The sequence below is a fragment of the Ornithorhynchus anatinus genome, chromosome 18 (assembly GCF_004115215.2).
Source record: "Ornithorhynchus anatinus isolate Pmale09 chromosome 18, mOrnAna1.pri.v4, whole genome shotgun sequence".
NCBI lineage: Eukaryota > Metazoa > Chordata > Mammalia > Monotremata > Ornithorhynchidae > Ornithorhynchus > Ornithorhynchus anatinus.
In genome coordinates this window covers 155709-183376 of record NC_041745.1, presented here as the reverse complement: position 1 = coordinate 183376, position 27668 = coordinate 155709, and the positions used below count along the sequence as shown (strand labels likewise).

The 27668-nt window shown below is 68.7% G+C and overlaps 1 protein-coding gene across 1 annotated transcript in view; it reads left to right on the top strand.

The window, feature by feature from the left end:
• ZFYVE9 (zinc finger FYVE-type containing 9) overlaps positions 1-27668 on the top strand; it is a 63385-nt gene that overhangs the window by 27040 nt on the left and 8677 nt on the right. The window contains 9 exon segments of the mRNA XM_029046733.2: positions 639-729; positions 4489-6221; positions 6223-6582; positions 15365-15464; positions 17982-18158; positions 19702-19871; positions 21884-22004; positions 23539-23661; positions 25030-25185. Coding sequence (XP_028902566.1) covers positions 660-729; positions 4489-6221; positions 6223-6582; positions 15365-15464; positions 17982-18158; positions 19702-19871; positions 21884-22004; positions 23539-23661; positions 25030-25185 — 3010 coding nt within the window. The 5' untranslated portion in view covers positions 639-659.

The following is a 27668-nucleotide window of genomic DNA, read 5'->3' as shown; positions in this document are numbered from 1 at the left end:
AAAAGTACCCCTCCAAGTTGGCCACCTTTCGGGTCTACCGCATCCCTCTTTTTTCCCCACCTCTCCCTTCCTCGTCCTAATCCGTCTCCCCAGAGTCTCTCGTCCCCCTCCTGCCTCTGCCCTGCCAGCCTCTCTTTCCCGCTCTTCAGGTCCATCCCAGCTCCTCGGCCCCGCTGCCCAGACCACCCTCCCCTCCCCTAAGCGTGCGGTGGCGTGAGCGAGTTGGCGTCTCGCACGTGAGGCCGTGCCCACCCAGGGTCCAGGGGAGGGTGCGGGCACGTCCCGGCGAGAGGGGAGCGTGCCTGGTTGCGGGCCGGGGTCGGGGCAGACCAGGTGCTGGTCAGAGTGGGGATCTCCGCTGGCGAGGCGTCCGGGGTGCCCGCTCCGGGATCCCCCTTGCGCTTTCCGGGGGCCGCTCGGTTTCCCGAGACCGGGGCCGAAGCTCGACCGTCAGGGTTCGGCTGGTTTCCGTCGGGGCGGGCGGTCCCCCTGCCCGGCGGGCCGGGAAGGGACGCGGCTCAGGAGAACCAGCTCACCTCTGCGGCTCCGGGCGGGGCGGGCCGCGGCGGGAGGCCGTCTTTCGCGGGGGTGCGCCATGCCGAGGGTCTCCAGACGCTCACGGTTGCTGCGTTTTACAGGTTCCGAAGAGTCCCTGACCAATGGAGAACTATTTCCAAGCGGAGGCCTACAACCTAGATAAGGTTTTAGATGAATTTGAACAAAATGAAGGTGAGAATTTTCTTCGGGGGGGGGGGGGGCGCGGGCGCGGGCGAGGGCGCGTTCGCCCATCCGCAGGTCTTGGACACAAGCTCCCGTCAGTCGCCCTCTGCAGATGTAATTTCTGAGTCGGAGAACAAAAGCTCTTAGGAATCTGGCCATGATTTCCCCAGAGAATGATAGTGAACCTCAGGCTTCTGCCGGTTACACTTGGACTGCCCGGTCAAACTGGATTATTTTTAAACCAGAGCTCTCAGAGGCGCTCAAGACTTCAGTGTCTTTGCTAAAAGCTTGGCGAAATAAGCTCGCTCGCGTCTCGTGCCACTGTCGCGTGTCGGGCCGAAACCACAGTTTGCCGGTCCCTTCTGCAAGGTTACTTTTCCCCCGCGGACTTCTCCCGGATCCACTTTCTCCCCGAAGGGAATCGGGTCTGCAACCCGTCGGGTTTTTCAGATTGCCCCGTCTCTCGTCCGAGCGGTCGTTCTCCCGCTCCCTTCGGGCGTCTTATCCTTATTCCTCGGCCTCTTCCTCCCGATGGAGTGCGGGCCCCCCGCCCCGGCCCGTCCCTGCGTGGCACTGCCCCTGAATGAGAAGAATAAATAAGAGGAAAAAAATAAGAAGAATCACTACGTGTCACGGTGTTTGTGGCGAAGATCGTTTGCTCGGGGAAGGAGGAGATTTTGAAGGCCCTCTCCAGTTTCCGCACGTCGCTTCCTGACCCGTTTCTCACCCTCCGCTTGGCCGAGGTCAGGAGGTTCCGATACGCCAGTCTGAATCTATAATAATAAGGACGACGATGGCGTTTGTTAAGCGCTTCCCGTGTGCCAGGCACTGTTCTGAGCGCTGGGGGAAGTACGAGGTAATCGGGTCGTCCCACGTGGGGCTCACATTCTTAATCCCCATTTTACAGATGAGGTAACTGAGGCACAGAGAAGTGAAGTGACTCGCCCAGGGTCACTCGGCTGACGCGTGCCGGAGCAACGCCTCGACGGAGTTTGTGTCTAAGACGTCAACGCTACCCACCCCTCGGGGGCTGGGGGAGGGAACTCAACCGAACCGCCCGTCTCCTCCCTTGAGTCGAAGGCACCACCGCGAACCGTCGACGGTGTCACATCTCACAGTCGTCGCTTAACATCACGCCCGGGTAGAACCGGTCGTCTGGGGAGATTTGTAATGACGGCTCCCGAGTCGCACTGTTTGTTTGGGGACGCGGGCGTTCCGGCTTCCGAAAGCATTGCTTGGGGATGCCCGTCCTGTCCTGACACGGGCGAAGATCCTCTGCGGCGGTGTGTGCCACGGGGCGGGCTGATGTACTCCCCGCCCCAGGGCGTTGCTGGCAACATCTGGCCCGGCTTTTGTTTCTTCCTCTGCCTCACGACCCCCCTTGAAGCGTCCGCTTGAAAGAGCCTCTGCTCGAAGAGCCAGTTGCGTCTACCTCCGTCTCCTTCCCGGTCTCACCCGCGGCTCCGCGTTGTCCGAGGCTGTTCCTGCCCGCCTCCTTGAAGCATCTCCTCCCCTGCCGCCCCGGCTTCCGGTCGCCCCGCGTCAACCGGCCGCCCCGCCGCCGTTCGGCCGTCTCCTCGCCTGGCCCACCCGGGACGGCTGTGCTCGGGTGAGCCCGGCCTCGCTGCCGGGTGGCCGGCCCGGCTCCGGACCTCAGAGGCCGGGGCGGCGGCGTCTGGCCGACGAGGGGCGCCGACGGCACGGCCCGACGAGCGGGTCGCTCGGCCTCAGAGGGGGTCGGAGACTTCAAAACCGAAGTCCGGTGCCGGGCTGCCTCTGCCTTCCGACCGTTTCCAGAAGGGCACCCCGGCCGTCACCCGTCTATCTCCCGTTTCCTCGGGTCGTGGCGTCTTTGGGTGGGGGGCCGCCTACGTGGCGGAATTCCGTGGTGGCGCTCCGCACCGCTTTGCCGCCGGCGACTCTCGGTTGCGCGTACATCCGTTCAGTTATATCCACTGAGCGCTTCTCGGATGCAGAGCAGTGGACTGAGCGCCTGGGAGGGTACGGTAGCACGGGAAACGGACACGTTCACTTTTCCCGGTGCAGACTTACCTTGAGGCTTAGCTTCGGTCTGGAGTGATGCACTGACTTGCAGATTGCAAAGACGTTCCTCCTCGTCTCCGTTCTCGTTGATGTGGGCCCGGAGGGCCCACCCGCCTACGTCGATCCATCGGTCGTATTTATCGAGCGCGTACTCCGTGCAGGAGGGCGCTGTACCGAGCCCTCGAGAGAGAGGCCAGATGCCCGTCCCCCGGACTTCCGACGATGCTCTCGACCCCAGTCGGAAGAGTTTCTTGGAGGATCGATGGCGGGTTTTGATGCCGGCCTCCAGATGGCCTGGATTGGCCCTCCTGCGTGGCTCTGGGAAATAACTGAACGGGACCCGGCTGCGCTTGATCCAGGCCGGAAGCGGGGGACGGTTCGAGCCGGGCTCCTCCGGCACGGACGTCCGCGCCTCGAGCTCTCGGGGCGTCGGCGAACTTAGGGCGGCCGAGTTCACGGAATAATCCACGGAGGCCAGACCCGTTGGTGGAGGCGAATGGTTTCTCGGGATCCGAGAAGGCCGTTACAGAGCTGTCGGAGCGGCTGCCCCCAGCCTCTCGCATCTGGCTTGCCGCAGAGACCGCGCCCGCCGCGCCCATCCTGCTGCGGTCCGAAGCCGGTTCTGACCTCACGAGCCGCGGTCGGAGACGTTCTCCGGTAGCCCGTCCCGGAGGACTCTGGTCACGATTCGGCCAGAAACGGAGAGCGGCGCGCTCCCGCGACAGTCTGATCTTTCTCCCTCCTTCTGGAAGACGGCAGCGGCGGCCTCGTTGAAATCGGGTGACCTCGCCTCGGCGTCCCCTCCCCACCGGTTGTGACGGTGCCTCCCCGCCCCCCTCGCTTGGAGTTCTCGGCAAGTCCCGGAAGGAAGGGTGGGGACTCCTCCGAGGGCCGCCCGGGATCCCGTCCGCCCTGCCCGCCCCGGAGACCGACCTGCTGCTTCCAGGGAGGGCGGCTCCGAGGTCGGGGGTCCGTCGTGAAGGAGACGGGCTAGGGAGACGGACCGTATCCGTCGAAACGCGAGTGAGAACTTCTCCCACGCGCCCGGGTGAGGAAATTTATCCGGGAAGCCGTGGGCCCGACCGGTCACTCCTCTGATGTGTGAGCTTCAAAAATTCAGCTGTCTTAACTGGCCGGAGACGCCGCGCTATCGGTTTTCCGGATCCCGTTCTGGCGGGGAGCCCCGAGCTCCGTGTGACTGTAGTACGGACGGAGGCCCGGGACGCGAAGGAGGCACGGGGTCCGGGGCGGAGAGGGGTCGTCCGGGGGGCGGGGGGGTTTGGCGGGAGAGGAAGAGGAGGAGGCTTTGGAGTAGGGGGAGGGGTTTGAGGGCGGACGGAGGAGGAGCAGGAGGAGGAGGAGGAGGAAGTGATTGCTGAGACAGAGACCCAACGAGGTGGGGGAGAGCTCTCGGGGAGCAAGAGATGGGCTCACCTGTGCTGCTCCCCAGTCAAGAGGGCCGAGAGGAGACGACGGCCCCTCCTCTCCCCATCCGTCCGTCCGCGGCCCCGCTCCCCCGCTGGGCCGTCGCTCCGCCCCGGGATATCCCCTCGGACCCCAGCCGGGCGAGGCCGGAACGGGCCGGCCGGCCCCCCCCGCCGTGGCTCTTGGCGTGGGCCCCGTTCTCAGAGGGGATCCCGGAACCGCCGGTCACAGACCCGGGTCGGGCCTCGGCGTCTGTCCCGCGTCACCGCTAACTCCCGACGCGGCCGTTTTGTTTTTCAGACGAGTCGGTCTCCCCTCCGTTCCCGGACACCAGGTGGAATCGGATTCTAGAACCCCCGTCCCGTCGGCTGCCCCTCGGCGTGGCCCTGGCGGACGTGGACGAGCCGGCCGTCCCTGACGAGCCGCGGCAGAGACGGAGAGCCCGCTCGTCGGCTCGCCCGGCCCCTCCGGCCCCCGGCCGGGGGGACCGCTGCGCTAATGGAGGCGAGGGCGGCGTGAGCCCGGAGCCCCCCGTCGTGTGGATCGACGACCGAGCTCCCGCCGAAGACCAGCCGATTAAGAGAGGCGGTGACCGGGGGGACCGGCACCGGGCCGGGGACAGAGGAGGGACGAGGTGTGGGACTAGAGGCCGCGGGCCGGAAGACAAGAACGTGCTGGTGGTCGCCGTCCTGCATAACTGCGACCCAAGGGCGCGGGAGAGCGCCGACCCGCTGGCCCGGAACAGCGGCCACAGTCCGACCCCGACGGACGCCGGCGGCCCGGCCGCGGATGACGAGGCCCGGCCGGGCGGTCCGGCCCGAGGGGCCGGCGGCGGGCCGGCCGGAGGGGCCCCGGACCCCGAGGGCCCCGAGGGACCGGGGGGCCGGCCGGGAACCGAAGACATCCCCGACGACCGTTGGGAGAGAACCCGGCCCGAGGGGCCACCCGCCGCTCGCTCCCCGTCTCGATTAAAGGGCACCGGCGACGGTGGCGGGAGAGACCCCGCCTCCCCCTCGAGCAACGGCGCGACGGCCCCGCCGACGAGAGAGGGCGACGGCCCCGCCGTCCCGCGGCGGGAGATCCGGCCGCCGGCCGAGGCGGCCCCCGGCCCGGCCGGCTCCCCCGGGGCCCGCGCGGACCCTCCCGACGACTCCCCCGACTCGGGCCAAGGCCGCACCCTGCGGGCCGGGTCCCCGGGAGCCGGCCCGGCCGGCGGGCCGCCTCGGTCCGGGGCCCCCCCGCCCCCCGCCGCGGGCCGGCCCGTCGGGTCCGGAGGCGACGGGGTCGGCGGGCGCCGTCCCGGTGCCTCGGCCCGTGGCGAGGCCGGAGCCGACGGGAGGGAGGCGGCGGTCGGCCGTCCGGAGCCGCCCTGCCCGGCGGACCCCGCGCCCTCGCCTCAGGGAGGGGACGGCGGGGAGCCGAGCCCGGGCCGCGAGCCGCGGGGCCACCCGGACGGCGCGGGGACGGAGGGGCCGCCGGGGTCCGGGGGTCGGCCCCGGGCACCCCGCGGCGCGGGGGGGGAGGGCGGCGGCGGGGGCCCGGCCGCCGCCGGGGAACCCGAGCTCCGGGGGACCCGCGCCCGCGGGTTTGAGGACGACGGTCTCTCCGCTGCTCCGGCTCACCCCGCTGCCCGCCCCCCGCCGGGCCCCGGGGACCCCCCGGGGCCCCAGAGCCCCGGCGGGGCCGGGGCCCCGAAGACTCTGCCCTCCAAAGAGGACTCGGTGACGGAGGAGAAGGAGATCGAGGAGAGCAAGTCGGAGTGCTACGTGGGGGTTTTCGAGCAGCGAGGCCCCGAGGCCCCGGAAGGGAACGGGCCGGCGTCCGACGGCCCCGGGGACCAGGGGAAGAAGAACTACTTCGAGAAGCTCGGCGAGCGGGCGGCCGGCGGCTCCCGGGGGCCGTCCCCGCCCCGTCCGCGAGCCGGCCCGCCGGCCGGCGGCACGCCCTTCGGGGGCGCCAGGCCCAAGCACCCCGCGAATCTCAAGCCGCAGATCCCCAGGTCGCCCCCGGACCCCGGGCGGCACGACCCCGCGCCCCCCCCCGGGCGGCGGGGCCGGCTCGAAGAACAAAAACGACGCCTCCGGGAAGACCCAGCCCGGGGCCCAGGCGGCGGCGGACGGGTTTCCGGACGGGGCTCCGCCCGCTTCGGACGGGGAGCTCTCGGAGGACGGCGAGGCCGGGCTGCCCGGGAGCCCGGGCCCGGCGGGCGGGCCGGACGATCCGGACAACGACCTCCGAGCCGGCCGGGGCGGGGGCCCCGCCAGGAGGCCGTTGACCTCCCTGGGAGAGGTGGCTCCGGTCTGGGTCCCGGACTCCCACGCCCCAAACTGCATGAAGTGTGAAGCGAGGTTCACCTTCACCAAGAGGAGGCATCACTGCAGGGCCTGCGGCAAGGTGAGTGTCCCGGTGCCGGACCGCCGCCGAGCCTCCGCCTCCTCCTGACGCCGCGTGGCCGGCTTTCGGAACGCGGGTCTTGGGTCGAGGGCGGGGACGGGCTGTGAGAAGATGTTGTGCCTTTTGGTTTTTTCACAGTTTCCGTCTGGGTGATGATAAGGGCCGTGGTATCTGTTAAGCGCTTACTACGCGCCAGGCACCGTACTAAGCCCGGGGGGGAGATGCGCGGTGATTGGGTTGGACCCGGACCCTGGCCCACGTGGGGCTCACGGTCTTAATCCCCGTTTTCCCGACGGGGTAACCGAGGCCCAGAGAACTCGGTCGCACGGAGAGCTAGGGTCAGAAGCCAGGCCCTTCTGACTCCCGGGCCCCGGGCCCTATCCACCGGGCGGGCCACGTTGCTTCCCTAACCGAGGGGCTCCGGAGCCGGCGGCTTCGGCCCGCCCCAGGTGGGAGCCAGCGGCAAAGGCCGGGCGGGAGGCGGCGCGTGCCCCGACACGCGTAAAGAGCCGAGGCCGGTGGCCCCCGCAGACGGTCTCGGTGGGTTTCTGTGGAGGGTGACGGTTTTTCAGGTCGTTCCCCGGGGAGGGTCTCTCTTCGTTAACGGAATTCACGAAGCGGCGTCGATTCTACCGGAACTCGAGGCGGACCGTGACTTGGGGCCCTCGCCAGATCGCTCAGACCTCAAGTTTCCAAGGGACCAGGGTTGGGGAGGTGGAACCCCCAAGCGTCCCAGACTCTCACTCGCATCCTCAGACCCTCCGGACCCCCCCGACGGAACGGGCCGGTTGGAGTTAGGGCCCCTCTGGTTTGCCCCGCGCACCCTGTCGAGTGAGGCGTCCGCAAGCGGGGACGTGATCTGAGAAGCGAGCGGGCGCCAGGCCGCGGCCCGGGACCCCGACTAGATGTCCCGCCTGCGGGCGGGCGAGCGATGAGGCCGGGCAGTTTCTGCTCCCGGGTCTTGGTCAGGAAGGGGAACGGGTATTGATTCCCCCGTTTGGCCGGCGGGGAAAACCGAGGCCCAGAGACGTGACTTGGTTGGCCAAGGTCACCCAGCAGGCCCGGGCTCTTTCCACGAGGCCACGCGTGGCCTGCTTAGGCCCAAGGGAGTCTCTTATCTGGGCTAGACGTTCTAAAGGCTCTAGTCTACCCGTCTCCCTTCCCTGCCGTTTTCTTTTTTCTCTCTCCCCCCCCCGCCCCCCCCCAACCCCCAACTACTTGCCGTCCTCTCCCTCGCTCGGCCCATTGACCCGCCCTCCTCCCGGTTGGGATCGGAGGAAGCGTGTCCCCCGGTTTCCCAGCTGTTTCAGCCCAGAGAGGCCGGTCTCGGCCTCCGTGGCCGGAGCCTCCCGTTCCGCTCGGGGGCCGCCCGCGGCCGGCGTTGCCGCTCGCCCGAGGCGGGTGGGAGGGAAGATTCTCGGCAGGGTTTGCTTCCGGAAGAAAACCAGTCGACAGCTCTGGCTGCGGAGCCCGGCGTTTCAACCGGTAACGGCCGGGTCGGCGCCCTGGGTGGAGATTGGAGGGCGGGGGGAGACGGGCCGCGATTTCTCCCGCGGGCGTAGCGGTTCTGTGAGTCGGGCCAGATCCCGCTGTCCGAGGACTAGCGGATTTATAGATCTGCCGTGCGCCAGCCTACCTCCGGCCGCCTCCCCACCCCCCCCCCCCCCCCGCCTCCGGCGGGGACGGTTCGCGGGTCGATGAGGTAACGTCTGCGCGGCCCCCCGGGGCTTCTCGGAAGAGAAGGGCTCGTACGCCCGGACCGGGATAACGGTCCGGGCACCCAGCCGGCCTCGGGCGGGAACCGGAGGGCGACGGGAACGATCCCGCGGACCCGCGTTTTGGAAAATCCCGCCCGTCCGGGAAGGGGAGCCCTTTCGGGAGCGCATCCCGCCGGAAACCGAAACGCTCCCGGAGGCATCGGCTGGAAGGGCCGCTAGCTAGCGGACCTGCGGGGGCTGGCGGGAGCCTTGTTAATCCCGGGAGCTAGCGTGCCAGTACGGCATCTAGAAAGAGCAAGTCATCGAAACATTTAGAGCTCGCTCGGCCCCTCTCGTGGAAACCCCTCCCCCTTTCTCCCCTCCAAAATGCCGGAACGGGCGTCGGGGGGGTCGAATCCCGAAGGGGCCGGCCAGGGTCAACGCAGAATTTTCATCTCCTCAGATCCCACCGCCCCGGGCCAGAGGGCTCCCACTGGGGCTAGGGAGCGGTAGGTTCGGAAGCCCTGCCGTCGCTCGGAGAGAAGGGAGCACGTGGAATCCTTTCCCTTAGGAAGCCGTGAGCCTGAAAACGCCCGGAGGTTTGATAGGAGCGGGGATAAAGCCGCGGATGAATGAACGGTCCGGGCCGGCTCACTGGAGGGAGAGGCGGGGATGGAAAGGGGTGAGCCGGGGTCATGGGGGGGGGGGGGGGGGTCTGGCCTGGTTCACTGAAAGGAGAGTCGAGGATGGAGAGGGGAGAGGCGGGGGTTGGGGACGGCCCGTCCCCGACCCTGAGGACGGGAGTCCGGCGGGGCAACCGGCATCCGGTTCCTCCGGACCCTGAATGGGGAGGATGACTCTCTATCTCCCCGCTAGCGGCATACGGTTCACGGTGCGGTCTCTGTTCCCGCGCTTAGGTGCTGGGCTCGGCGGATCCCACACACGCCCTGTGGGTCTCGGTTTCTCCGTCCGTGAAGCGGGAACGGAAACACTCACCCCTCTCTGCCCCCCGGTGATACCGCGCGAACGAGGGAGAGATCGGAACCGTCCGGGCTCCGACCCGAGCGGGGGAGGGCCCTTTGGAAGACCGTCACTTCGGCCATCCTAGTTGCCCTTTCTAGGCAGCTCCCCGGTCTCCTCCGGCTCAGCCGAGGGACTCCCCGGGCCCCCGGGTCCCAGCCACGAGGCGCGCCCTGCTGCTTGAGGTCGCCCGACCCTGGCGTCGGGCGGCCTCAGGGGCGCCGAGTTGAGGAAGTTGGGTGAGAAGCGGCGTGGCCCGGGGGAAGGAGCCCGGGCCCGGGACTCAGAAGGATCCGGGTTCTGATCCTGGCTCAGCCTCTTGTCTGCTGGGTGACCCCGGGCAAGTCGCCTCACTTCTCTGGGCCTCTGTTCCTTCGTCTCGAAAAGGCGGGTGAAGACCGTGAGCTCCACGTGGGATGTGTCCCGCCGGATGATCTCGTGTCCGTTCCCCCTCTTAGTACGGTGCCGGGCGCGGAGCAGGCGCTTAAAATAAACCACGCTTATCGTTATCGTAGGAGAGACGGAAGGTCGGAGCCGCTTGGGAACGAGTAGGGCGGAAGCCCGGGGCTGAGGCCGCAGAGCGGGAGGGACGGGAGACGGAGCGATTCAGCGGATGGCCGGTTTCCGCCCCGCCTCCCCACCCCCAGCACGGAGACGAACGGCGCGTCGGCGCCGGAGGGGCGGGAGGGAGGCGGCCGAGGCCGAGGCCTCGTCCCCGGCGCCGCTTCGGGGGAGCGGGCCGGCACGGGCCGAGCAGAGCGGCCCTTTCCACGGGGAGCGTTCTTCGAGTGCCCGCCGGGCGGGCGTCCACTGACAGAGGGAGGCACCGCCCCCCGCCCCCCGGGAGCTGGCCCTCCAACGGGGGAGGCGGACAGGAACCGAGGGGACGCGTGTACGTTGAGGGCCGGGGGAGGGGGGGAGACTCGGGTCGTCTGGGCTGGAGGTGGCCCGAGGGATGATGGGGCTCGGGGGGGGTCGGGAAATGAAGTCGGGGGGGGAAGAGAGCCTGGTCGGAGGGGCCCCGCCGCCTGTCCGCCGTGTCACCCGGGGCAAGCTGCTCGACTTCCTGTGCCTCGGTCGCCTCATCTGTAAAATGCGGACCAAGACCGTGAGCCGCATGGCGGGGCACGGACTGTGTCCAGCCAGGTCAGTTTGCGTCCGCCCCATCGCGCGGTACGGCGCCCGTCCCGCAGTAAGCACTTGACGGATACCATTAAAAGAAAAAAAGACGGTGGGCTTTCGGGAGGATTTCGAACGTGGGGAGAGCTGAAGAAGGGAGGGAGTCCCAGGCTCGGGGAGCAGTGGGAGCGAGGGGACGGAGGCGGCGGCCAAAACGTTGACCTCGGTGCCCGGCCGGGGCGGAGCCTTCCTCCAGAGGCCACCCCCCGCCCGGCTCCCCGGAGATTGGCAACCGCCGGGCCCCGGCCTACCGCGAGCCACGTGGCGGGATCCCCACCGGGCGCCCTGTGGTCAAGAGGCCCAGCAGGAGCCGGGGGACGGGGGGGCCTCCTCCTTGCCTTCCCCCACCCATCCGCCCCCCCTCCCCAACACGCACCTCCGTACGCACCTCGGTAAGCTCCTCGGGTCGTGTTCGGTTTCCCCGGGAGGGGCCCGCCCGCCTCCTTCCCGGACAGTCGATCCATTTCCTCTCCCTCTTGACCGTCTCCGGCCGCGTTCCTCCGGAGGCCCCTCCGATGCCGCCGCCGCCGCCGCCTCCCCGCGGCTCGGGGAGCCCGGACCGAACGGGAGCCCGGGCACGGCCGCAGCGTCTCTCCCGAAGAAGCACGTGGCCGAGCACCCCGAAATCCAGACCGGCCGGTCAGGCGGTTGGGTCGCGTTCTCGGACGTGCTGCGGGTTTCGGTTTTCGGGGGATCGATCCAACATTTAAAAGTCGGCAAGTTAAGCGGGAGCCGTATCTATCCCGCAGCCGCCCCGTCGGGTGGCCGAAGCTCTCGGATAGCTCTTCAATAAGCTTCCAAGTTACCCTATCTGAAGTTACGGAGCGGTCTTACCGGGTCGCTTGACGAGAGTTTTTCTCTCAGAGACCGACCGTCTTCGTTTTAGCAGGTACTGTTTGTCGTAAAAATGTATAAATCGAATCCCGGTATTTAAGGCAGCGCAGCGGAGCATTCGTACGTGCACTTCCGAGGAAGACACAAGTGCCGAAACTAAGGCCCGCGGTTTAAAAGGAGGCATCTGCCCGAAAGATGAGTTTTTTATCGCAACGGTCGTCGTCGTTGCCGTCCGCGACTCCCGAGGGCTAACTCGGCGCGGAGGACTGCAGCGGCCGTCCGGGACCGTGCCGCCGGGGTCGCCGGCAAGGGGGGGTTGTGCACTCGAGGAGTTTCTGTAGCCCGTGAGATCCCGGCGGGCCGGAATGGCGTCTGCCGACGGTAGCGTATCGGACTCTCCCCAGCGCCTTAGCACAGTACCGTGCACACCGTACGTCTCCCGTAAATGCCACCGATGGATTGAGTTCCCCGCTTCGTGTGTTAGACCGGGCCGATCCAAATCTCCCGGTCCGTCAGAGGTCTTTATCGAGCGCTCGTGGGGTCAAACGACCACGTATACGGCGGGTAAAAGTGAGAGCGTGAGAGAGAAGACGCAAGCACGTTCACTGAGCACCTTCTGGGCGAATGGCGTTAATAAATAATGTTGGTCCTGGCTGAGCGCTTACTGCGTGCAGGGCACCGTTCCAAGCGCTGGGCTGGACGCCGGGGAATCGGGTCGTCCCACGTGGGGCTCCCAGTCTTAATCCCCATTTTACAGATGAGGTCACCGAGGCACAGGGAAGTCACGTGACTCGCCCACGGTCACACGGCTGACAAGCGGCAGAGCCGGGAGCCGAACCCGTGACCTCCGACTCCCAGGCCCGGGCTCTTTTCCACCGAGCCACGTTGTGCTACAGGCCAGGGAGGGTACGGTCGGGTTAGCAGACGCGATCCCCGCCCTCGAGGCACTTGCGACCTTCCTTGGGTAATAATAATGTTGGTGTTTGTTAGGCGCTTGCTCTGTGCAGGGCACTGTTCTAAGCGCTGGGGGAGACCCAGGGTCATCGGGTCGTCCCGCGAGAGGCTCGGGTTAGTCCCCGTTGTACGGACGAGGTAACTGAGGCTCGGAGAAGTGCAGTGACTTGCCCACGGTCAGCTGACAAGTGGCAGAGCCGGGATTTGAACCCGTGACCTCTGACTCCCAAGCCCGGGCTCCTTCCACGGAGCCACGCCGCTTCTCTAGAGGGAACGAGCGCCGGGGCAGGGAGAGCAGCCGGGCAGCCCTCCCCGTTGGGTGAGACGGGAGAGGCCCAGGGAGATCGGTTCTCCCTGGAGTCTCCCGTTGGGCCCAGGGATCCCCCCGCCTCCCCGCGCTGAGGGTCCGCTCGTTCCGCCTCGGACCTAGACCGGCGTGTGTTTTGTGCTCCCCGACGCGCGCGGCACAGCGCTCCGCGGCGATTACGACCGTGGCATTTTATTAAGCGCGTGCTGCGCGGCAAGCACCGTTCTGAGTGCCGGGGTAGGTACGAGCCAAGCGGGTAGGACACCGTCCCTGTCGCGCCGTGGGACTCACGGTCCGAGGAGGAGGAAGAACGGGGGCTCAGTCCCCGTTTTTCAGATGAGGAAACCGAGGCGCGGAGAGGTCAGTCGGCTCGCCCGAGGCCACGCAGCCAGCGCTCGGCAGAGCCAGGGTTAGAACCCAGGTCCTCTGACTCCCGGGTCCCTGCTCTTCTCACTGGGCCCCGCCGCGGTCGAACGCCCGGGCTCGCCCGGGCGAGAGGTGCCCCTCCGGAAGCGACCGACGTCGCTGGCGGGCTTTCGGAAGCTGTAAGACGTCAGCCGGGTCGAGAACGGTCAACGGGAGCCAAAAGATCGGAGAAAGGCTCGTCCGAACCGGGTGGGTGAGGCCAGGAGGAGAAGCCCGGGAAGAGTCCCGCGGGTCACGACAGCTGCACGACCCGGTGCCAGAGGAGGGAATCTTTCCGTTCCCGGGGGCGGGTGGCGAGTCGTCGGGTGGGAGCCGCCGGGCGGCGGTCGGGATCTCTCCTTTCCCGGGAGGCCGCCGCTCCGGGGTCTCCCGACTCCCCGCGCGGCTCTCCGCCGGCTGCCTGAGCCTCTCCGGGGCCGAGGCGTGCCCGGGCCTTCTCCGGCGGCTGGGGGAGTCTTCGTCTCCTCACGGTCACGGTTCCCCGCGGCCTGGGAGGCACGGGAACCGGGTTCTCATTCCCGATCCGCAGCGTGCCCGCCGTGCGACTTCGGGGAAGTCCCCTCGCTTCTCCGTGCCTCGGTTCCCTCCCCCGTCAAGTGGGGATTCGAAACTCGTTTTCCCTCCTACTGGGATCGTCAACCCTCTGCAGGACGGGGGCCGCGTCTGCCCCGATCATCTCGTATCTGCCCCGGTCCTCAGAACAGCCCTTCGACGCGTCATACGCGCCTAAGCAAATACCCCCGGTATTATCATCATCATGGTCATGATGTTTCCGAGGAGCCGTTCCAGTTCTGGGGTCCTGGAGCCCCCGGATCAGTGACCCCAGCCCGGATCCAGCAGTCTCGCACACCCTCACGCCCTCTCTCGCACTCACGCCGCCCCCAACCCCGCGTCGACCCGTCTGGTGGCCGGCTGGCGGCGGAAGCCGGAGGAAGGTGGCGTCAGCGGGTTCGGAAAGGGGTCCCGGGACCCCGCCCCCCCCCCCCCCCCCCCCGGCTAACGCTCGATGACCGATTCGTTGTGCGGGAACGTCTCTGGCTCCGTCTCCCTCAGTAGAGAAGAAGTTCCTCGTTGGCAGGGAATGTGGCCGGAGGGCCTGCCGTTCATTCATTCAGTAGCATTTATTGGGCGCTCACTGTGTGCGGAGCACCGTACAGAGCGCTTGAAAGGTACAATTGGGCAACAGATTGTTGTTCTCCCCGGGGGGGGGGGGGGGAGATGCCCCCGATTTAGACCGTAAGCCCGTCAGACGGCGGGGACCGTCTCTATCTGTTGCGGACTTGTTCATTCCGAGCGCTTAGTACAGCGCTCTGCACGTAGCAAGCGCTCAGTAAATACTATTGAACGGATGCACGAAACGCCATCAGGCCTGCCGCCGCTACTAGCGTTAATGGTATTATTCCTCCTCCCCCGGCCGAGTGGGTCTGGGCACGGCCGCGGCCCCGGTCTCGACCCGAGGCCGGGGGGGGGGGGGGGGCTGGGCCGTTCCCTCCCCCGCCCTCTGGCACCGCCGCTCGTGGGCCGGGGCGGCCGGGGGGGGGGGGGGAGCGGACCCGGGAGAGCTTCGGGGAGAGCGGTCGGACCGATTCCAGCCGGCCTCCCCCGTCTCGATGTCCCTCTCCGCCGAGAGCGCGCCGAGGGCCTCCCGCCGCACCGAGGTTCCCGCGGAAGAGACGGAAGAGTTTCGAAGAGAGGAAAGAGTGTGTGGGAATCGGGTTGGGCCCCCTGCCCGCTGTCACCGGGCCCCCCGCCCGGGGGCCCGGCTCTCGCGTCAGGGGTGCCCGCGGATCGCCCCGGCGTAGGAATCCGCCCGGCCCGTGCCCCGACGGGGAGAGCGGCGGCGGGACTGGCCACCGAGGGGGGCGAACGGACCGGGCCGGGGTGCGACCGGCCGACCCGAGCCCCCGGTTCCGGGCTTCCCTCCTCATCCCCCGCCTCCGCTCCCCCCGGCGTCGCCCGAGCCGGGCCCCCCGGGCCCACGGGTCCGGACGTCCGGATCCGAGGACGGGTGCGGTCCCCCCCGCCGGGCCTCCGGCCCGGACGGTGCCGGGGGCCGCCGCCCGGGGCGGAAGGGGGAGTCGAGGCCTCGTCCGCCACGCGGGGCCCGGGACGACCCCCTTGGGAGGAGGAGGGGGCGGCGAGGGAGCGTTGGCCTCGGGGGGGGGGTCTCCTTTGCGGGGAGACCTCGGGCAGCCCCCCGCGTCCGGCGGCGGCCTCGGTCTCCTCTCCCCGGGCCGCCGGGATTGCAACCGCCTGGCTCGGGATCGGGCCGGCCCACCGGCCCCGACCCCCCTCCCTGAGCTCCCGCGTCCCCCGGCGCGGTCGCGCTCCAGGCCGACCGACCCGAGGCGTCTCTCTGCCGCAGGTGTTCTGCGCGGCGTGCTGCAGCCTCAAGTGTAAGCTGCTCTACCTGGACCGCAAGGAAGCCCGGGTGTGTGTCGTCTGCCACTCGGTGCTGATGAACGGTGAGTGTTCCCGGGGGCGGCGCCGGGTGCCCGGGTGGGACGGTGGGCCCCGGAGAGCGGCAGCGGCGGCGCCCTCGGCGTCTCCTCGCCTTTACCGAAGACCCGTCCCCCTCCGGGACCGACCGTCGGAGGCGGGGCCGGGGGTCGACGTCCGGAGTCTGACGGGGGGACCGAGGGGCAGCGGGCCGCGTGTCCCGAGGGAAACGGAACGGCCGGGGCTCCTGGGGAGAACGGGAGCCGGCCCGGAGAGGGTTGAGAGACAGAGCGCGTGTGAGGGGTCGTGTCTCCCCAGAGGGGCGGTGACTTGGTCAGCGACGAGAAGGCCGAAGGGAAGGGACGTAGGCGTTCCTCCTCCGGGCCGCGGTGAGACGTGAGCCCTTTCGAGATCCCGGCCGGACCTTCGATGGACCGTCCGACCGGAGGTCCTCGATGCCTGCCTTCTCCCGACGGGGGCTCGGCGCGGTGGGGCCCAAAGGGGCGCCGCCCTCCCCCCCCCCCCCCCCCCCCCGTCGCCTGGAATTTTTGTGGCGTCAGGGGTCGGGGCGGGACCCCGCCGGTCTTCTGCGCGAGTGCGTTCCTTGGGGAGAGCGGGCACCGTCCGGGGCAAAGAGAGGCGGCGCGGGGCCGAGCGGGGTTGGGGCGGGGGCGTCAGGAGGGGCCCCAGGGAGTACCGGGTGCTCTCGGGGCGGGGCGTCGTGGCGTCGACTCCGCTGCCGTGCCGGGTGTCTTCCGTCCGTTTCAAGAAGCTCCCTGCGCCGCCGCCGGCCACGGCGGGCGCCGGTGGCCCCGCTCCCCTCGGCCCGGATCGCGGCCGGGCCCCGGGGGACGAGGGGGAGGGCGGCGAGTACCGCCCGGGGGCCGCGCCGCACCCGCCCGGTGTCCGCCGTGGGCCGGCCCCGCCGCCTCGGCCCGGCCCGGCCGGAGGGAGAGCGTCTCCCCGGGGCCAGCTCGCTAACCCGCGCGCGTCCGCCGCCCGATCCGAGCCTTCTGACCTCCCTCGATCCGCTCCGTTGTCTCCCGCCTCTGAGTCGTCGCCATTTCGGGCGGAGGCCCGCCGTCCTCTCTGCTCCACCTTCTCGGCCGGCGGCAGCCGGGCCCCCGGCGCCCGTCCCGCCCGTCCGCGGGGCCGGTGGAGGCGGGGGGCCCCGCCCCCCCCCCCGACCGGCCGACGTCTTCTAACCCGAGGGCCGCTTTGGCCTCGGCCCTGCCAGTGTGGCGAAGGAGAGAGGGCAGAGGATCCATCCGATGGAGGGTTTTCTTGGCGGGGCGTCGGTCCCTCTTGCGGGGGGGCCCCCCGGGGCTCTCCCCTTCCCTCGGTTTCCGCGCCTCTCCTCGTGCACGGCTCTTGCCCCGTTCTTTTTCTCGTGGTTTGATTTGACGCTCCTCTTTGCACCCCGCCCCGTTCCTCGCTCCCCTCTTTCTCCCCCTCGCCCTCAACCCAGTCCTCTGGCCCGGCTTCTCGCCGGTCGGGGCGCGACGCGGGTCTTCCGGCCGGCTCCGCCGCGGCTGTCGCATCCGGGCCCGGCGGAGGCGCCGTCGGAGCCTTTCCCGGCCCCGCCGGCTCACCGGCCGACGGGCCGGGGGGTCTCGCGGCTCCGGTCTCCGAGGCGCCGACCCTTCTCGAGGCTCTCCGCGTCCCCTCGCCGCGTGCCGGGGTCTCCGGCTGAGCTCGCTGTAGGGGGTTCGGGTTTCTCAAGGGCCCGGGGCGCTGGCCGCAGGGAGCGTGGGACCCCCCCCGTTGGGTTAGTGGGCTTCTCGGGGGCCTGGGGGACTGACCGTAGGGTTAGGTGCCCCTCCCCTCCCCCCCCCCCCCCGGCGACCGTAGGGTTCCTGGGAGCGCGGGGCCCTGGCTGTAGGGTGTACGGTGGGTTTCTTGAGGGCCCGGGGAGTCGACCCTGGGTCGTGTAGGTCCCCGCCGTGACAGCGGGGTTCCCGGGAGCCCGGGGGCACCGGCCGAACGGCGGGCGAGTCCCCGCCGTGACAGCGGGACTCCCGAGGGCCCGGGAAACTGACCGTGGGGGGCGCAGGTCCCCCTGCGGCGGCGGGGCTCCCGGGGGCCGAGAGCACCGGCCGAACGGCGCGCGGGTCCCCACCGCGATGGCGGGGTTCCCGGGGGCCCGGGGAACCGACCGTAGGGTGCGCGGGGCCCCGGGGCTCCACGTTAGAAGGCCCAGAAGACGAGGCGCCCCGTCCCACGTCGGCGGGTCACCGTCCGCCGAGGAAACGGGTGGAGCCGGGCGGGGGGGGGGGGGGGGGGGGGGCGGCGCTCCCCGCAGGGCAGCTCCCCGGCCCCCAAGGAGGAAGAGGCGCGCGACCCTCGCTCGGGGGCCGCCGGCGAAGAGCGGTCGGCTCCGCTCCGTGACCTCCTTCCCCGAGCGGGCCCTCTCCGGCCGCGGAGGCCGCGCTGAAGACAGAGGGGCGGTCGCGGGGGCCGGGGCCCGGAGGGGCCGGGGGCGGGGCCCCGGGCGCCCGAGTCCGGCGATCCGTTCACACTGACCGTGTCTGTGTTTGCTTCAGCTCAAGCCTGGGAGAACATGCTGAGTGCGTCCAGCCCGAGCCCTAACCCTAACAATCCGGCCGAGTACTGTTCTACTGTCCCTCCCCTGCAGCAGGCCCAGGCCTCCGGGGCCCTGAGCTCTCCTCCTCCCACCGTGATGGTCCCGGTGGGAGTGTTAAAGCACCCTGGAGCAGAAGGTAGGGAAGCCAACCTCCACTTTTCTCCGCCCGCCCCTCGACCCCGCCCCCAACCACCCCCGCCCCGGCCCCCCGGGAGGCGGGCCGAGCCGGCCGGGAGCCGGTCGGGGATGGAGCGGAGGGAGGAGGAGGAGGAGGAGGAGGAGAGAGGCGAGGGGTGCGTGCGTGGGGCCCGTCCCGAGGCACCCCGTCGCCCGCCGAGACGGTGACCCGTCTTCCCCGGCAGTACCTCCCCGCGGGCCCTCCTCGGGCCCGCGGGGCGATCGGAGGAGAGGGAGCGGGGTGGGGATTCGGCGTGGGCGGCGGCCCCGGGTTCCGGTCGGGCCCGTCGCGTCCCGTGCGTGCCGCCGCAGGGCGAGGCGGGCGTCCGGTCCCTCCCGTTGGTCCGAGCGGTCCGCCCGGGCTTTCCCGAGCGCTGAACGGTTTAGCCGTCTTCAGAGGGCCGCCCGGGGCCGCCCGCGCGCCGAATTAGGGGGGCCGGCGCTTGCCCGCAGAGCGGACACGGTCACCCGGGTCGGGCGCTCCGCCCCCCCCCGGTCCATCCGTTGGATCTTGCGGAGCCTGGGAGGTACGGGGTCTCGGGGCGCGGGGCTTCGCCCGGTTCGGGGCGGAGGAGATAGTAACCGGAGTAGCTCCACCGTCCATCTAGCGAGGCCCAACCCAAAGACTTCCCCGTCTCACTCTCTCTTTTCCCCCCCGCCGGCCCCGCCGACCCGATCCCCGGCCGTACCGTGGGGCAGGTCCCCGGAGGAGCGTTCTTTTCCCAGGCCGGGTATCTCTTCCCCCCGCCCGTCATCTGGGCTGCTCTTCCCCGGGTCCCGGGCTCGATGGGGACTCGGTGCGGAGGTGCTCGGAGCGGCCCCCCGGCACCGTGGGCCGACCAGCGGGCCCTCCTCGCTCCGCTCCGCGGCGGACTCCGCCTCCTCCTTGGCGGCAGGCAGGCGCCTGGGCCTCCTCGGGGCCCCATCCGTCTTTCTTGGAGCACACTCCCCCCCCCCTGCCCCGCGGAGCCGGGGGTGGGCTCCCGGCAGGCCTCGCCTGCCTCGCTCGGATCGTCTTTTCACTCGGCCCGCGTCGGGCAGGATTTCTTCAGGGTGTCCTTTCTCCCGGCCGCTTTGCTCTTCCCGGTTCTCTGGGCCGGAGGCGCGTCGCCGGCGGTTCCCGCTCGGGGACAGTTGACTTCTCTCCCGGCTTCGGGGCCGGGGATGGGAGGGCAGAGGAGAGGGGGAGAAAGAAGAAGAAAGGAAGCGGTAAAGGGGACGGAGGTGGGGGTCGGGGGAGAGGAGCCCAGGGGTGGAGGAGAGGGACGTCACCCGAAGGTCGGAGAGCAGCGTGGGGGACGCCTTCTGCTGAAAAGTACTCGGGGCCGCGTACGGGTCGGCCTCGCCCCCGAGCGGCTCGGACGACTCCGGTCTACCGAGGCCGAACGGAGGGCGGCCGGTCCCCCCGCCTCGCTCCCCGGCACCGCCCGCCCTTCCGGCGCCCTGGAGAGACCGTCACGTTTGCCCCGTTGACGCCTCTCGTGTCTTTCCGGTCCCTCAAGTGGCTCCGCCTCGAGAGCAGAGACGCGTCTGGTTTGCGGACGGGATCCTGCCCAACGGGGAAGTGGCCGACGCCGCCAAGTTAACCGTGAGCGGGACTCCCTCGGCGGGGACGCTGGCCGTGGCGCACGACCTCGCCAAGCCCGGGACCGACGGCGCCGTCTCGGCCGAGGTAAGAGGACCGGACCCGTTTGGACTGTCCCCAGGTCGGAGGGCCTCTCTCTGGACCGCCGGCGGGAGTTTCGTCTGAGGAAAGACAGAGGCTCTTTAGCGGGCGCTTCCTTTCCGAGCGCGGCGGAAGCCAGACCCGGACTGCTCACTGCCCCCCCGGCGCCTTACAGACCGAAGGGGGAGACGCTGGCAGAAACGATTTACCGGTAGACGAGGTGGAGCGGGAGGGAGAAGAAGGCCGTAACAAGAAACAGCGCAAAGATGTCAGGATGAAACCGCTGGGATCAGGAGTCGAATGTGCGGATAGTAATCATAATGACGACGTTGGTATCTGTTACGCGCTTACTACGTGCGGAGCGCGGTCCTAAGCGCTGGGGGCGATACAGGGGCATCGGATGGTCCCCCGGGAGGCTCACGGTCTCGCTCCCCATTTTCCAGATGAGGTCACCGAGGCACAGAGAAGCCAAGCGACTGGCCCGCGGTCACACGGCCGACGGGCGGCAGAGCCGGGATTCAGACCCACGGCCTCTGACTCCCAAGGCCGGGCCCTTTCCACCGAGCCCCGCTGTTTCACATGAAACTAGTCCCGGGTGCCTACGGGCTGGAGATGGGAATAAAACGTCCGGGTGCCCAGGCGGCCGTCAGCCTGATGAGCCCGGGGGGGGGCCTTGGGGGTCGGTTGGGGGTTCCCGGAGGTTTGGAGGACGGGGGGGGCCGGAGCCTGGCGGGTTTGCTGCGGGATAGAGGTTCGGGCCGGGGGGGAGAGGTGGTGGAAGCCAGACGGAGACCCCCGGGACTGGAAGAAAACTGCCCGGGACCATAGCTGGAAACGCTCTTTCTGTACTAATGGTATCTGTTAAACGCCGACCGTGTGCCAGGCGCCGCTGTAAGCGCTGGGGAAGATACGGGGGTCGTCAGCCCGTCCCACGTGGGGCTCGCGGTCCTCATCCCCGTTTTACAGACGAGGTAACCGAGGCACGGGGAAGTTGAGGGACTCGCCCGAAGTCACACGTCGTCTCCTCGGCGGGGCGCTCCGGGTCGTAGCCTTCTCCGCGAATGAGGGGCGCGGACCGGGGGGAGCCGCGCCGTCGGCTGGCTGCCGGAAACCTGCAGTTCTCCCAGTCCTTGCTTGCCCCTCCTGTCCCCCCAGGCAGTCGTGCGGGAGGAGGGAGCCCGCGGCACGGGGTGGGGAGCCCTGAGATCTGGCCCCGAGATCTGCAACGGTAATAGTATCGGTACATGTCAGGCGCTTATTAGGTGCCAAGCGCCGTACCGAGCGCCGGAATAGACGCGCGATCGTGGCCATAAGAACCGTGGTGTGCGTTAAGCACTTACTCCGTTCCGGGCCCCGTACTGAGCGCTGGGGTGGATGAAGGCAAACGGGCTCGGACCCAGTCGCTGACCCACCTGGGGCTCACGGTCTTAATCCCCGTTTAAGAGGAGCGGCGGAGCGGCGGAGCCGGGATCAGGACCCGTGGCCTTCCGACTCCCCGGCCCGGGCCCCCCCCGCCCCCCCCCCCCCCCACTGTGGCGCGCCGCTTCACGGTACCGAGTCTCCATTTCGCAAGTGAGGGAACCGAGGCACAGAGCAGTTAAATGAGTTACCCGGGGCGACACAGCAGGCGGGCGGCAGAGCTAGGGTGAGAACCCCGGCCCTCGGGCTCCGCAGACGGCGGCGGTCTGCGTGACGGCAGAAGTCCGGCCTGCCAGCCGGCCCCGGGATGGAGCCCCCTCGCTCTTCCCCCGGCCTTTTCCCTTCTCGTGGGGTCGCGTGGGAGGCGAGAGGATTTCCGGGGACATCTCTCGGACTTAGGGTTTGGTCGGGGACAAGGGTCCTCTCTGCGCTTCCGACCGGGCCCCGAGTTGAGCGCCGGAGACGTTCCGACCTCAGAAGGGCCCCTTCCGCGTCCCCCGGCGGCCGGGTCTCCGATTCCTTTCTAGGATATCAGAGCGGTCCTGGTCCAGTGCCTGACCTCGCTGAGGTGCCGTCCTCGCTCGTTTGGTACCTTGTAGGCGGACATTTCCACGTTCTCTGGGAGCATAACTCAGGTCGGAAGTCCCGTTGGAAGCGCGATGAACCTCATTCCCGAAGATGGTCTTCCCCCGATTCTCATCTCCACCGGCGTCAAAGGAGGTGAGAGTCCACGTGGGCCGGGCCCGGGCTCGCCGCCGCGGGCCCCGGGGCCCTGCCTGGGTGCCGGCTCTCCGGGCCGCCGGGCCGGGGACCGACGGACCTCGCCCCTCCCGGGCCTCAGCAGCGGCCAGCCTCCTCTCGGGATGGCTAAAATGGATCGGGAGCCAGCCGAGGGTGGACAGCCGGGGGCCCGGATGATTCCTTAGCCTTCCGAAGTCGGGGCCCGCTCTCTTATTTAGGGTCCGTGGGCAGTTCGGGCGGCCGACCGGATCGTTAAAATAAACCGACCCGCCGTGCTGTTTTCAGACGCTGCGACCAAACCCCGATCTTAGCCGCTCCGCCTGGAAATCTAACTGACGGACCACCCCTGCCGGGACCGCTCCAGACTAACGATCTAGGTTTTCTTAAGCCCCGTCGCCGTCTTTTCACCCGAGGCTCTCGTAGGCTAGGTGCATGGAAGTGGCTCTGTCACCGGGGCCCCGAGCTCTCCCTCCCCTCCCCACCCCCGGTCTCGAATCCGGCCGTTGTCAGGGAGACGGCGTCCCGGGCACGACGCGGAACGAGCCCTTCTTTGCGGCCCAACCCGGGGGTCGGTTTCCCGGCCGTCGCCGTCCTCCTCGCGGATGTTTAGATGGGGTTCGGACAGGCCGGGAATCCCACCCCTCGGGTTAGAACGTCCGTCGGCCCGCCCCCGTCTCCCCACGAGGGAGCGGCACCCGGAGGGCACGAGCGGGGCCTGCCGCGGACGCGAGACCGTGACGCTTGCCGTTTGCAAGCCTCGACTCGGTCCGGGACCCAAGACCGAGCGTTGGGATTGGCGGGTGGCATCTGGCCGGAAATGGCCTCCCCACTGACCGGCAGTCAGGCCCTGAACGGGGTAGGCTTGGAAGGCCCCAGGAGGGCACTCGGAAGGGGAGCAGATCGTCTTGCTGATCTCCGGGATGCATTCATTCATTCATTCGGTCGCATTTATTGAGCGCTTACCGCGTGCAGAGCGCTGCACTGAGCGCCCAAGCGGATATACCAACCTTTCCCGGCGGGTTCTGCGGGTAGGGACTTCTCTGTGCTTCTCTCTGCCTGTCCTCCTCTGTCTTCACGTCTCTCTCTCTCTCTCTCTCTCTCTCTCTCTCTGGTTCTCTCTCTCTCCCTCCCTCCTTTCCTTCTTCCCTCTCGTCTCTGAAACGGACCCGGCTGCTTCGACGAGTGAATCGGGCTTGGTAAAAAGAGGTGGTGGGTCCACTCAGCTCGGTGGCGTCGAGGGTTTACCGAGCGCTCGGGAGAGTAGGGGTCCGGTCGGTATACACGATCCCTGTCCTCCAAGAACTCAGAGTCTCACGGGGGGGGGGGGGGGGACAGACGTTAAAATCAGTTTCAGAGGAAGGAAACCACCGAGTCCAGGAGTTAGGCACGTGGGTTTTTCCGGGGTGGGACGAGGCGAGCGGCGGGCGCGGGGCCGACCGAATACGCGGGGGAGGCTGATTTTCGGTCCGGCCCCGCGCCGGGTCTCCGCTGAGCCCGCCGTTCCTCCCTGCAGACTACGCGGTGGAAGAGAGGCCGTCGCAGATCTCAGTGATGCAGCAGCTGGAGGACGGCGGGCCTGACCCGCTGGTCTTCGTGCTGAACGCGAATTTGCTGTCTATGGTCAAAATGGTCAACTGTAAGTAAGGGCTCCCCGGCCTCTGTTTTTAGAGCATATACTCGGCGCTTCTTACGTGCTAAACCGGGGGGTAGATTCGGGCTTACGAGAGCGGGGACCGTTCCTGTCCCACGCGGAGGCTCGGCGTGTCCGTCTCCTCCTCCGTTTTACAGATGGGGGAGCTGAGGCCCGGAGACGGTCGGTCAGTCGGTGGTATTTATTGAGCACCTACCGTATGCAGAGCACTGTAGTAAGTGCTCGGGAGAGTTCTGCGCAACAATCTAACCGACACAGTCCCCGCCCAGAACGAGCTCACGGTCTAGAGGGACCGTTAACAGAGAGGTTAAGCGACTTTGGTCGAGACCGCGTACAAGGCCAGGGGCGGAGCTGGCCCCGGCCCAGTGCTCTTTCCGCTAAGCCGACCCCGCCTTCCCGTAAGCTAGACTTTTCTGAACCTCACTGACCTGTAACCTCCCCCCGACGTAACGCATGGACACCCCCCCCCCCCCCCAAAAGAACCCTGCACTTAAAGCCATGCTCTGGACCCATCTGCGCGTTTAAAATTCCATCCGAGGACCCGTGCGTCTAAAGGGAAGCATTCTTGACCGGCGGCGGTGCCCGCCGCCTGACCGATGGGGACAGTGGCCCTCCCCCCCCCCCCCCCGTGGCTACGGGAGTGGGCGCGGGCAAGGGGTGGACTCTCCGTTCATTCCGGGCCTCGGAGAGTTTCCAGGCGCAGCGCAACGATCCGGTCGGTGAAATTCTTCTCCGAGCGCGCGTGTGGCTGAAACGGCCGCAGTCCCGGCCACACGGTGCGTACGGAGAAAGGGATCGCCGCGTGCCGAGCCAGGCTCCGCCCCATCCTAAGATAGGGCCAACCCGATCTGATCGGACACGGTCCCTGGCCCCCGCGGGGCTCACAGACCGAGAGGGAGGGAGAGTGGGCATCGTATCCCCATTTTACAGATGAGAAACCCAAGGCCCAGGGAGGTCCAGTGACCCGTCGAGGGTCACGCAGTGGGCAGGTGGCGGCGCTGGGACCGGATCCGGGTCCCCTGGCTTCCAGTAGCTTTTTCCGCGTGGCCTTCTGCCGCCGGAGGACGATCAGCGTCCGGCCGTCTCCGGTTAACGGCACCGGTTTCGTACGGACGTTGCGCGGCCGGATGCTTCCCCTCCCCGCCACTGGTTTTCCTACTTGTCAACCGCCTCTCGGGGCCACCGGCTCATCCAGGGGACTCCGCCGCCGCCGTCCCGGGCCTCGACCGGTCCGTGGACCCCAGCCCGCTGCCCCGGGCCTCGAGGGGAGCGGGCCCGCTGGCGGCCGGCCTCGGGGAGGGGGCGTGAAGATGCCCGCGGCCGCCTTCCCGAGCACCCCGTTTCTTCCCGCAGATGTGAACAGGAGGTGCTGGTGCTTCACCACGAAGGGCATGCATGCGGTGGGTCAGTCCGAGATTGTCGTTCTTCTGCAGTGCTTGCCCGACGAGAAGTGCTTGCCCAAGGATGTGTTCACTCACTTCGTGCAGCTGTATCGAGATGCCCTGGCAGGTGGGAGAACCCCGGGGCCGGGGGATAAATGCCCGGGAGAGGAGCGGGTCCGGACCGGACGACCGGGACGGGGGCCGCCGCTCCGGTTGGATGGACGGCCTGGCGGGGCTCACCGTGGCCGGGGGGGACCCTGGAGTTCGCGTTCTTCTCCCCCGGTCCGGCTGTCGGGAGGTTGGATTGAAATTGTGATTAGGGCTGAGAAAGCGCCCTGCGGTCACGCTCGGGGGGCTGCCTTTCTGAGGCCCCGAAGGTTCGGTCTCCCCCTGGGAGCGCCTTTCCTTCCTTCCCCGAGCGTAATGATCCGACCACCCTGGGTTATGTGGGTGAGGTGGGGCGGGGTGGGATGGGGTGACTCCACCAAGTATGGGTGAGTCGCGTCTTCAGTTAACACTTGGGCTCGGCTTGGTGCGGTGGAGTCATCTGGGCATCCGAACGGGGGTCTCGGGCCTCCGTTAACGAGCTTTTAATCGGCCTCAGCCACCTTCTGGGACGAGAGCCCTCGACGCGTCCGAGTACCCGCGTTCGAGGGGACGGAACCCGGGGACGTTGTTTCTTCCTCCGTCGTCCTCGAGCGGGCCGGCGAGGCAGTGCTCCTCCGGGGAGCCCGGCGGGAAGCCTGGGGCCCAGCTTGCAGACCCTCGTGCCCGAGTCTGCGTCGGAGCCCGGTGTTGGACCTCCGACCCTTCAGTCTACCTGGGGCAGGGCCGGGCTCGGGTCCGGGCCGGACCCGCACGATGGTCCCAGGCAGGCAGAGGGAAGGTTCTCGGAGGCGCCTTCCCCGCTGCCCCGGAGCCGCAGCTACCGCCGCCCACCCCGGCCGGGTCCCGGAACCCGTGCCCCTTCGGCTCCCATCTCCCCCCTCCCAACCCGCGGGGGCCGTCTCCCCGCTCGGGCCGCTGAGCCGAAACCCACCGGGAACCGGGGTCTCTGTCGGAAAAAATCTACCCGTGGCTTTCCGTCTCCGGAGATCACACGGTTATGCCGAGGCAGTATTCTTTCAGACCCAGAGAGGGCTAAGGGAATCCGGTCGTTACGCTCGGCACGAACGATGATAAATGACGCATAGCCGACGTGTAATTATAGCAACATTACGGCCCCGGGCACTCCCTCGAGCTCGAATCCCTCCCAGTAGCGGAGGGGGCCGGGGGCTGGATGCCAATCCAAGCCGAGGGAGATAACTGGCGTGAACCCAAACCCGGGGAAATAGCGTGCGGGGATCTCGGTTCGACTCTGTCGGTCAGGAGTATTTACGGAGCACCTGTCGCGGGGGAGAGAGTACCGTAGAGTTACCGGAGATGAGCCCTGCTCTCGAGGACCTGACGGTCTAAAAGGGAAGACCTACCCTGAAATAGTCTAGACGATGAGCCCCTGGAACTAGACCGCGTTGTGACTGGTCACTAGCTAGTAACCTAACGTTTCAGCCCGGAGGAAGGAGGCAGAGGGACGGCCGAGCACCCCTTCCCATCGGCTCCCCCCCCCCCCCCCCCCGGCCCCGAGTGGTTGGTTTTCATCCCGTTCCGTGCCCGCTCCTTCCGGGGCTCAGATTCCCGAGGAAGATGGTAGAATTCGAACCGGGCTCTGAGGCTGGGGGTGGGGCCGGGACCCGTCCGGGTCGGGGAGGGGAGGAGGAGAAGCCGCGGGCCCCCCCCCCCCCCCCCCCCGGACGGGCCTCGACGTGATGATGATAACGTCGGTATTTGTTCGGCGCTTACTCTGTGCCGAGCACCGTTCTAAGCGCCGGGGTAGACACGGGGGAAGCGGGTCGTTCCCACGTGGGGCTCACAGCCTTAATCCCCATTTTACAGACGAGGTAACTGAGGCACAGAGAAGTTAAGTGACTTGCCCAAAGCCACACAGCTGACAGGCGGCCCAGGGGCACGATGTGGACGAAGAACGTTGACTCTCAGGCGTACCCGCTCCTGGGCCGGGCCCCGGCCTTGGCCGAGGAAGCGCCCGAGGTCGATGACGACGACGATCGTCGCGTTCGCCCGCTCGCCTGCCGAACGAGGGGCTGGGCGCCGCGGTAGATGCAGCGCCGTCAGGTCGGCCTTGGGGCTTCTAATCTCGGGGGGCCGGCGGCGGGGAGAGAACTGGCCTTTACTCCCCCGAATGATAACGGAGAATGCAGCCCTGGCCCAACCCTAGCCCGTCATCCTCGGCGGAGCGCTGGGCCGTCGGCGGGGCGGGGCGGGGACTCGGCCGGGCTGATCGTCGGATCCGCCCGGGCCCGGCCCTCTCTGGCACCCACTGCCGTTCTGCCAGCCCCGCCCCCGGGCCCGGCCGGTCCGCCCTGGGCGCCGGCCAGCGGGGCGGCGCGGCCCCAAGTGGGGGCGTCCCGCCCGGGGGACGCTGATTCACTCCTGTGGTGGACAACGGCGGGAGACGGGGGGGGGGGGAAGGCCCGTTGACAGAGGCTCATCGGCCCCAACCCCGCCCCCGGGTCCCCCCCACCCCCCCACTCCCGACCTGGGGAGGCGGAGGGG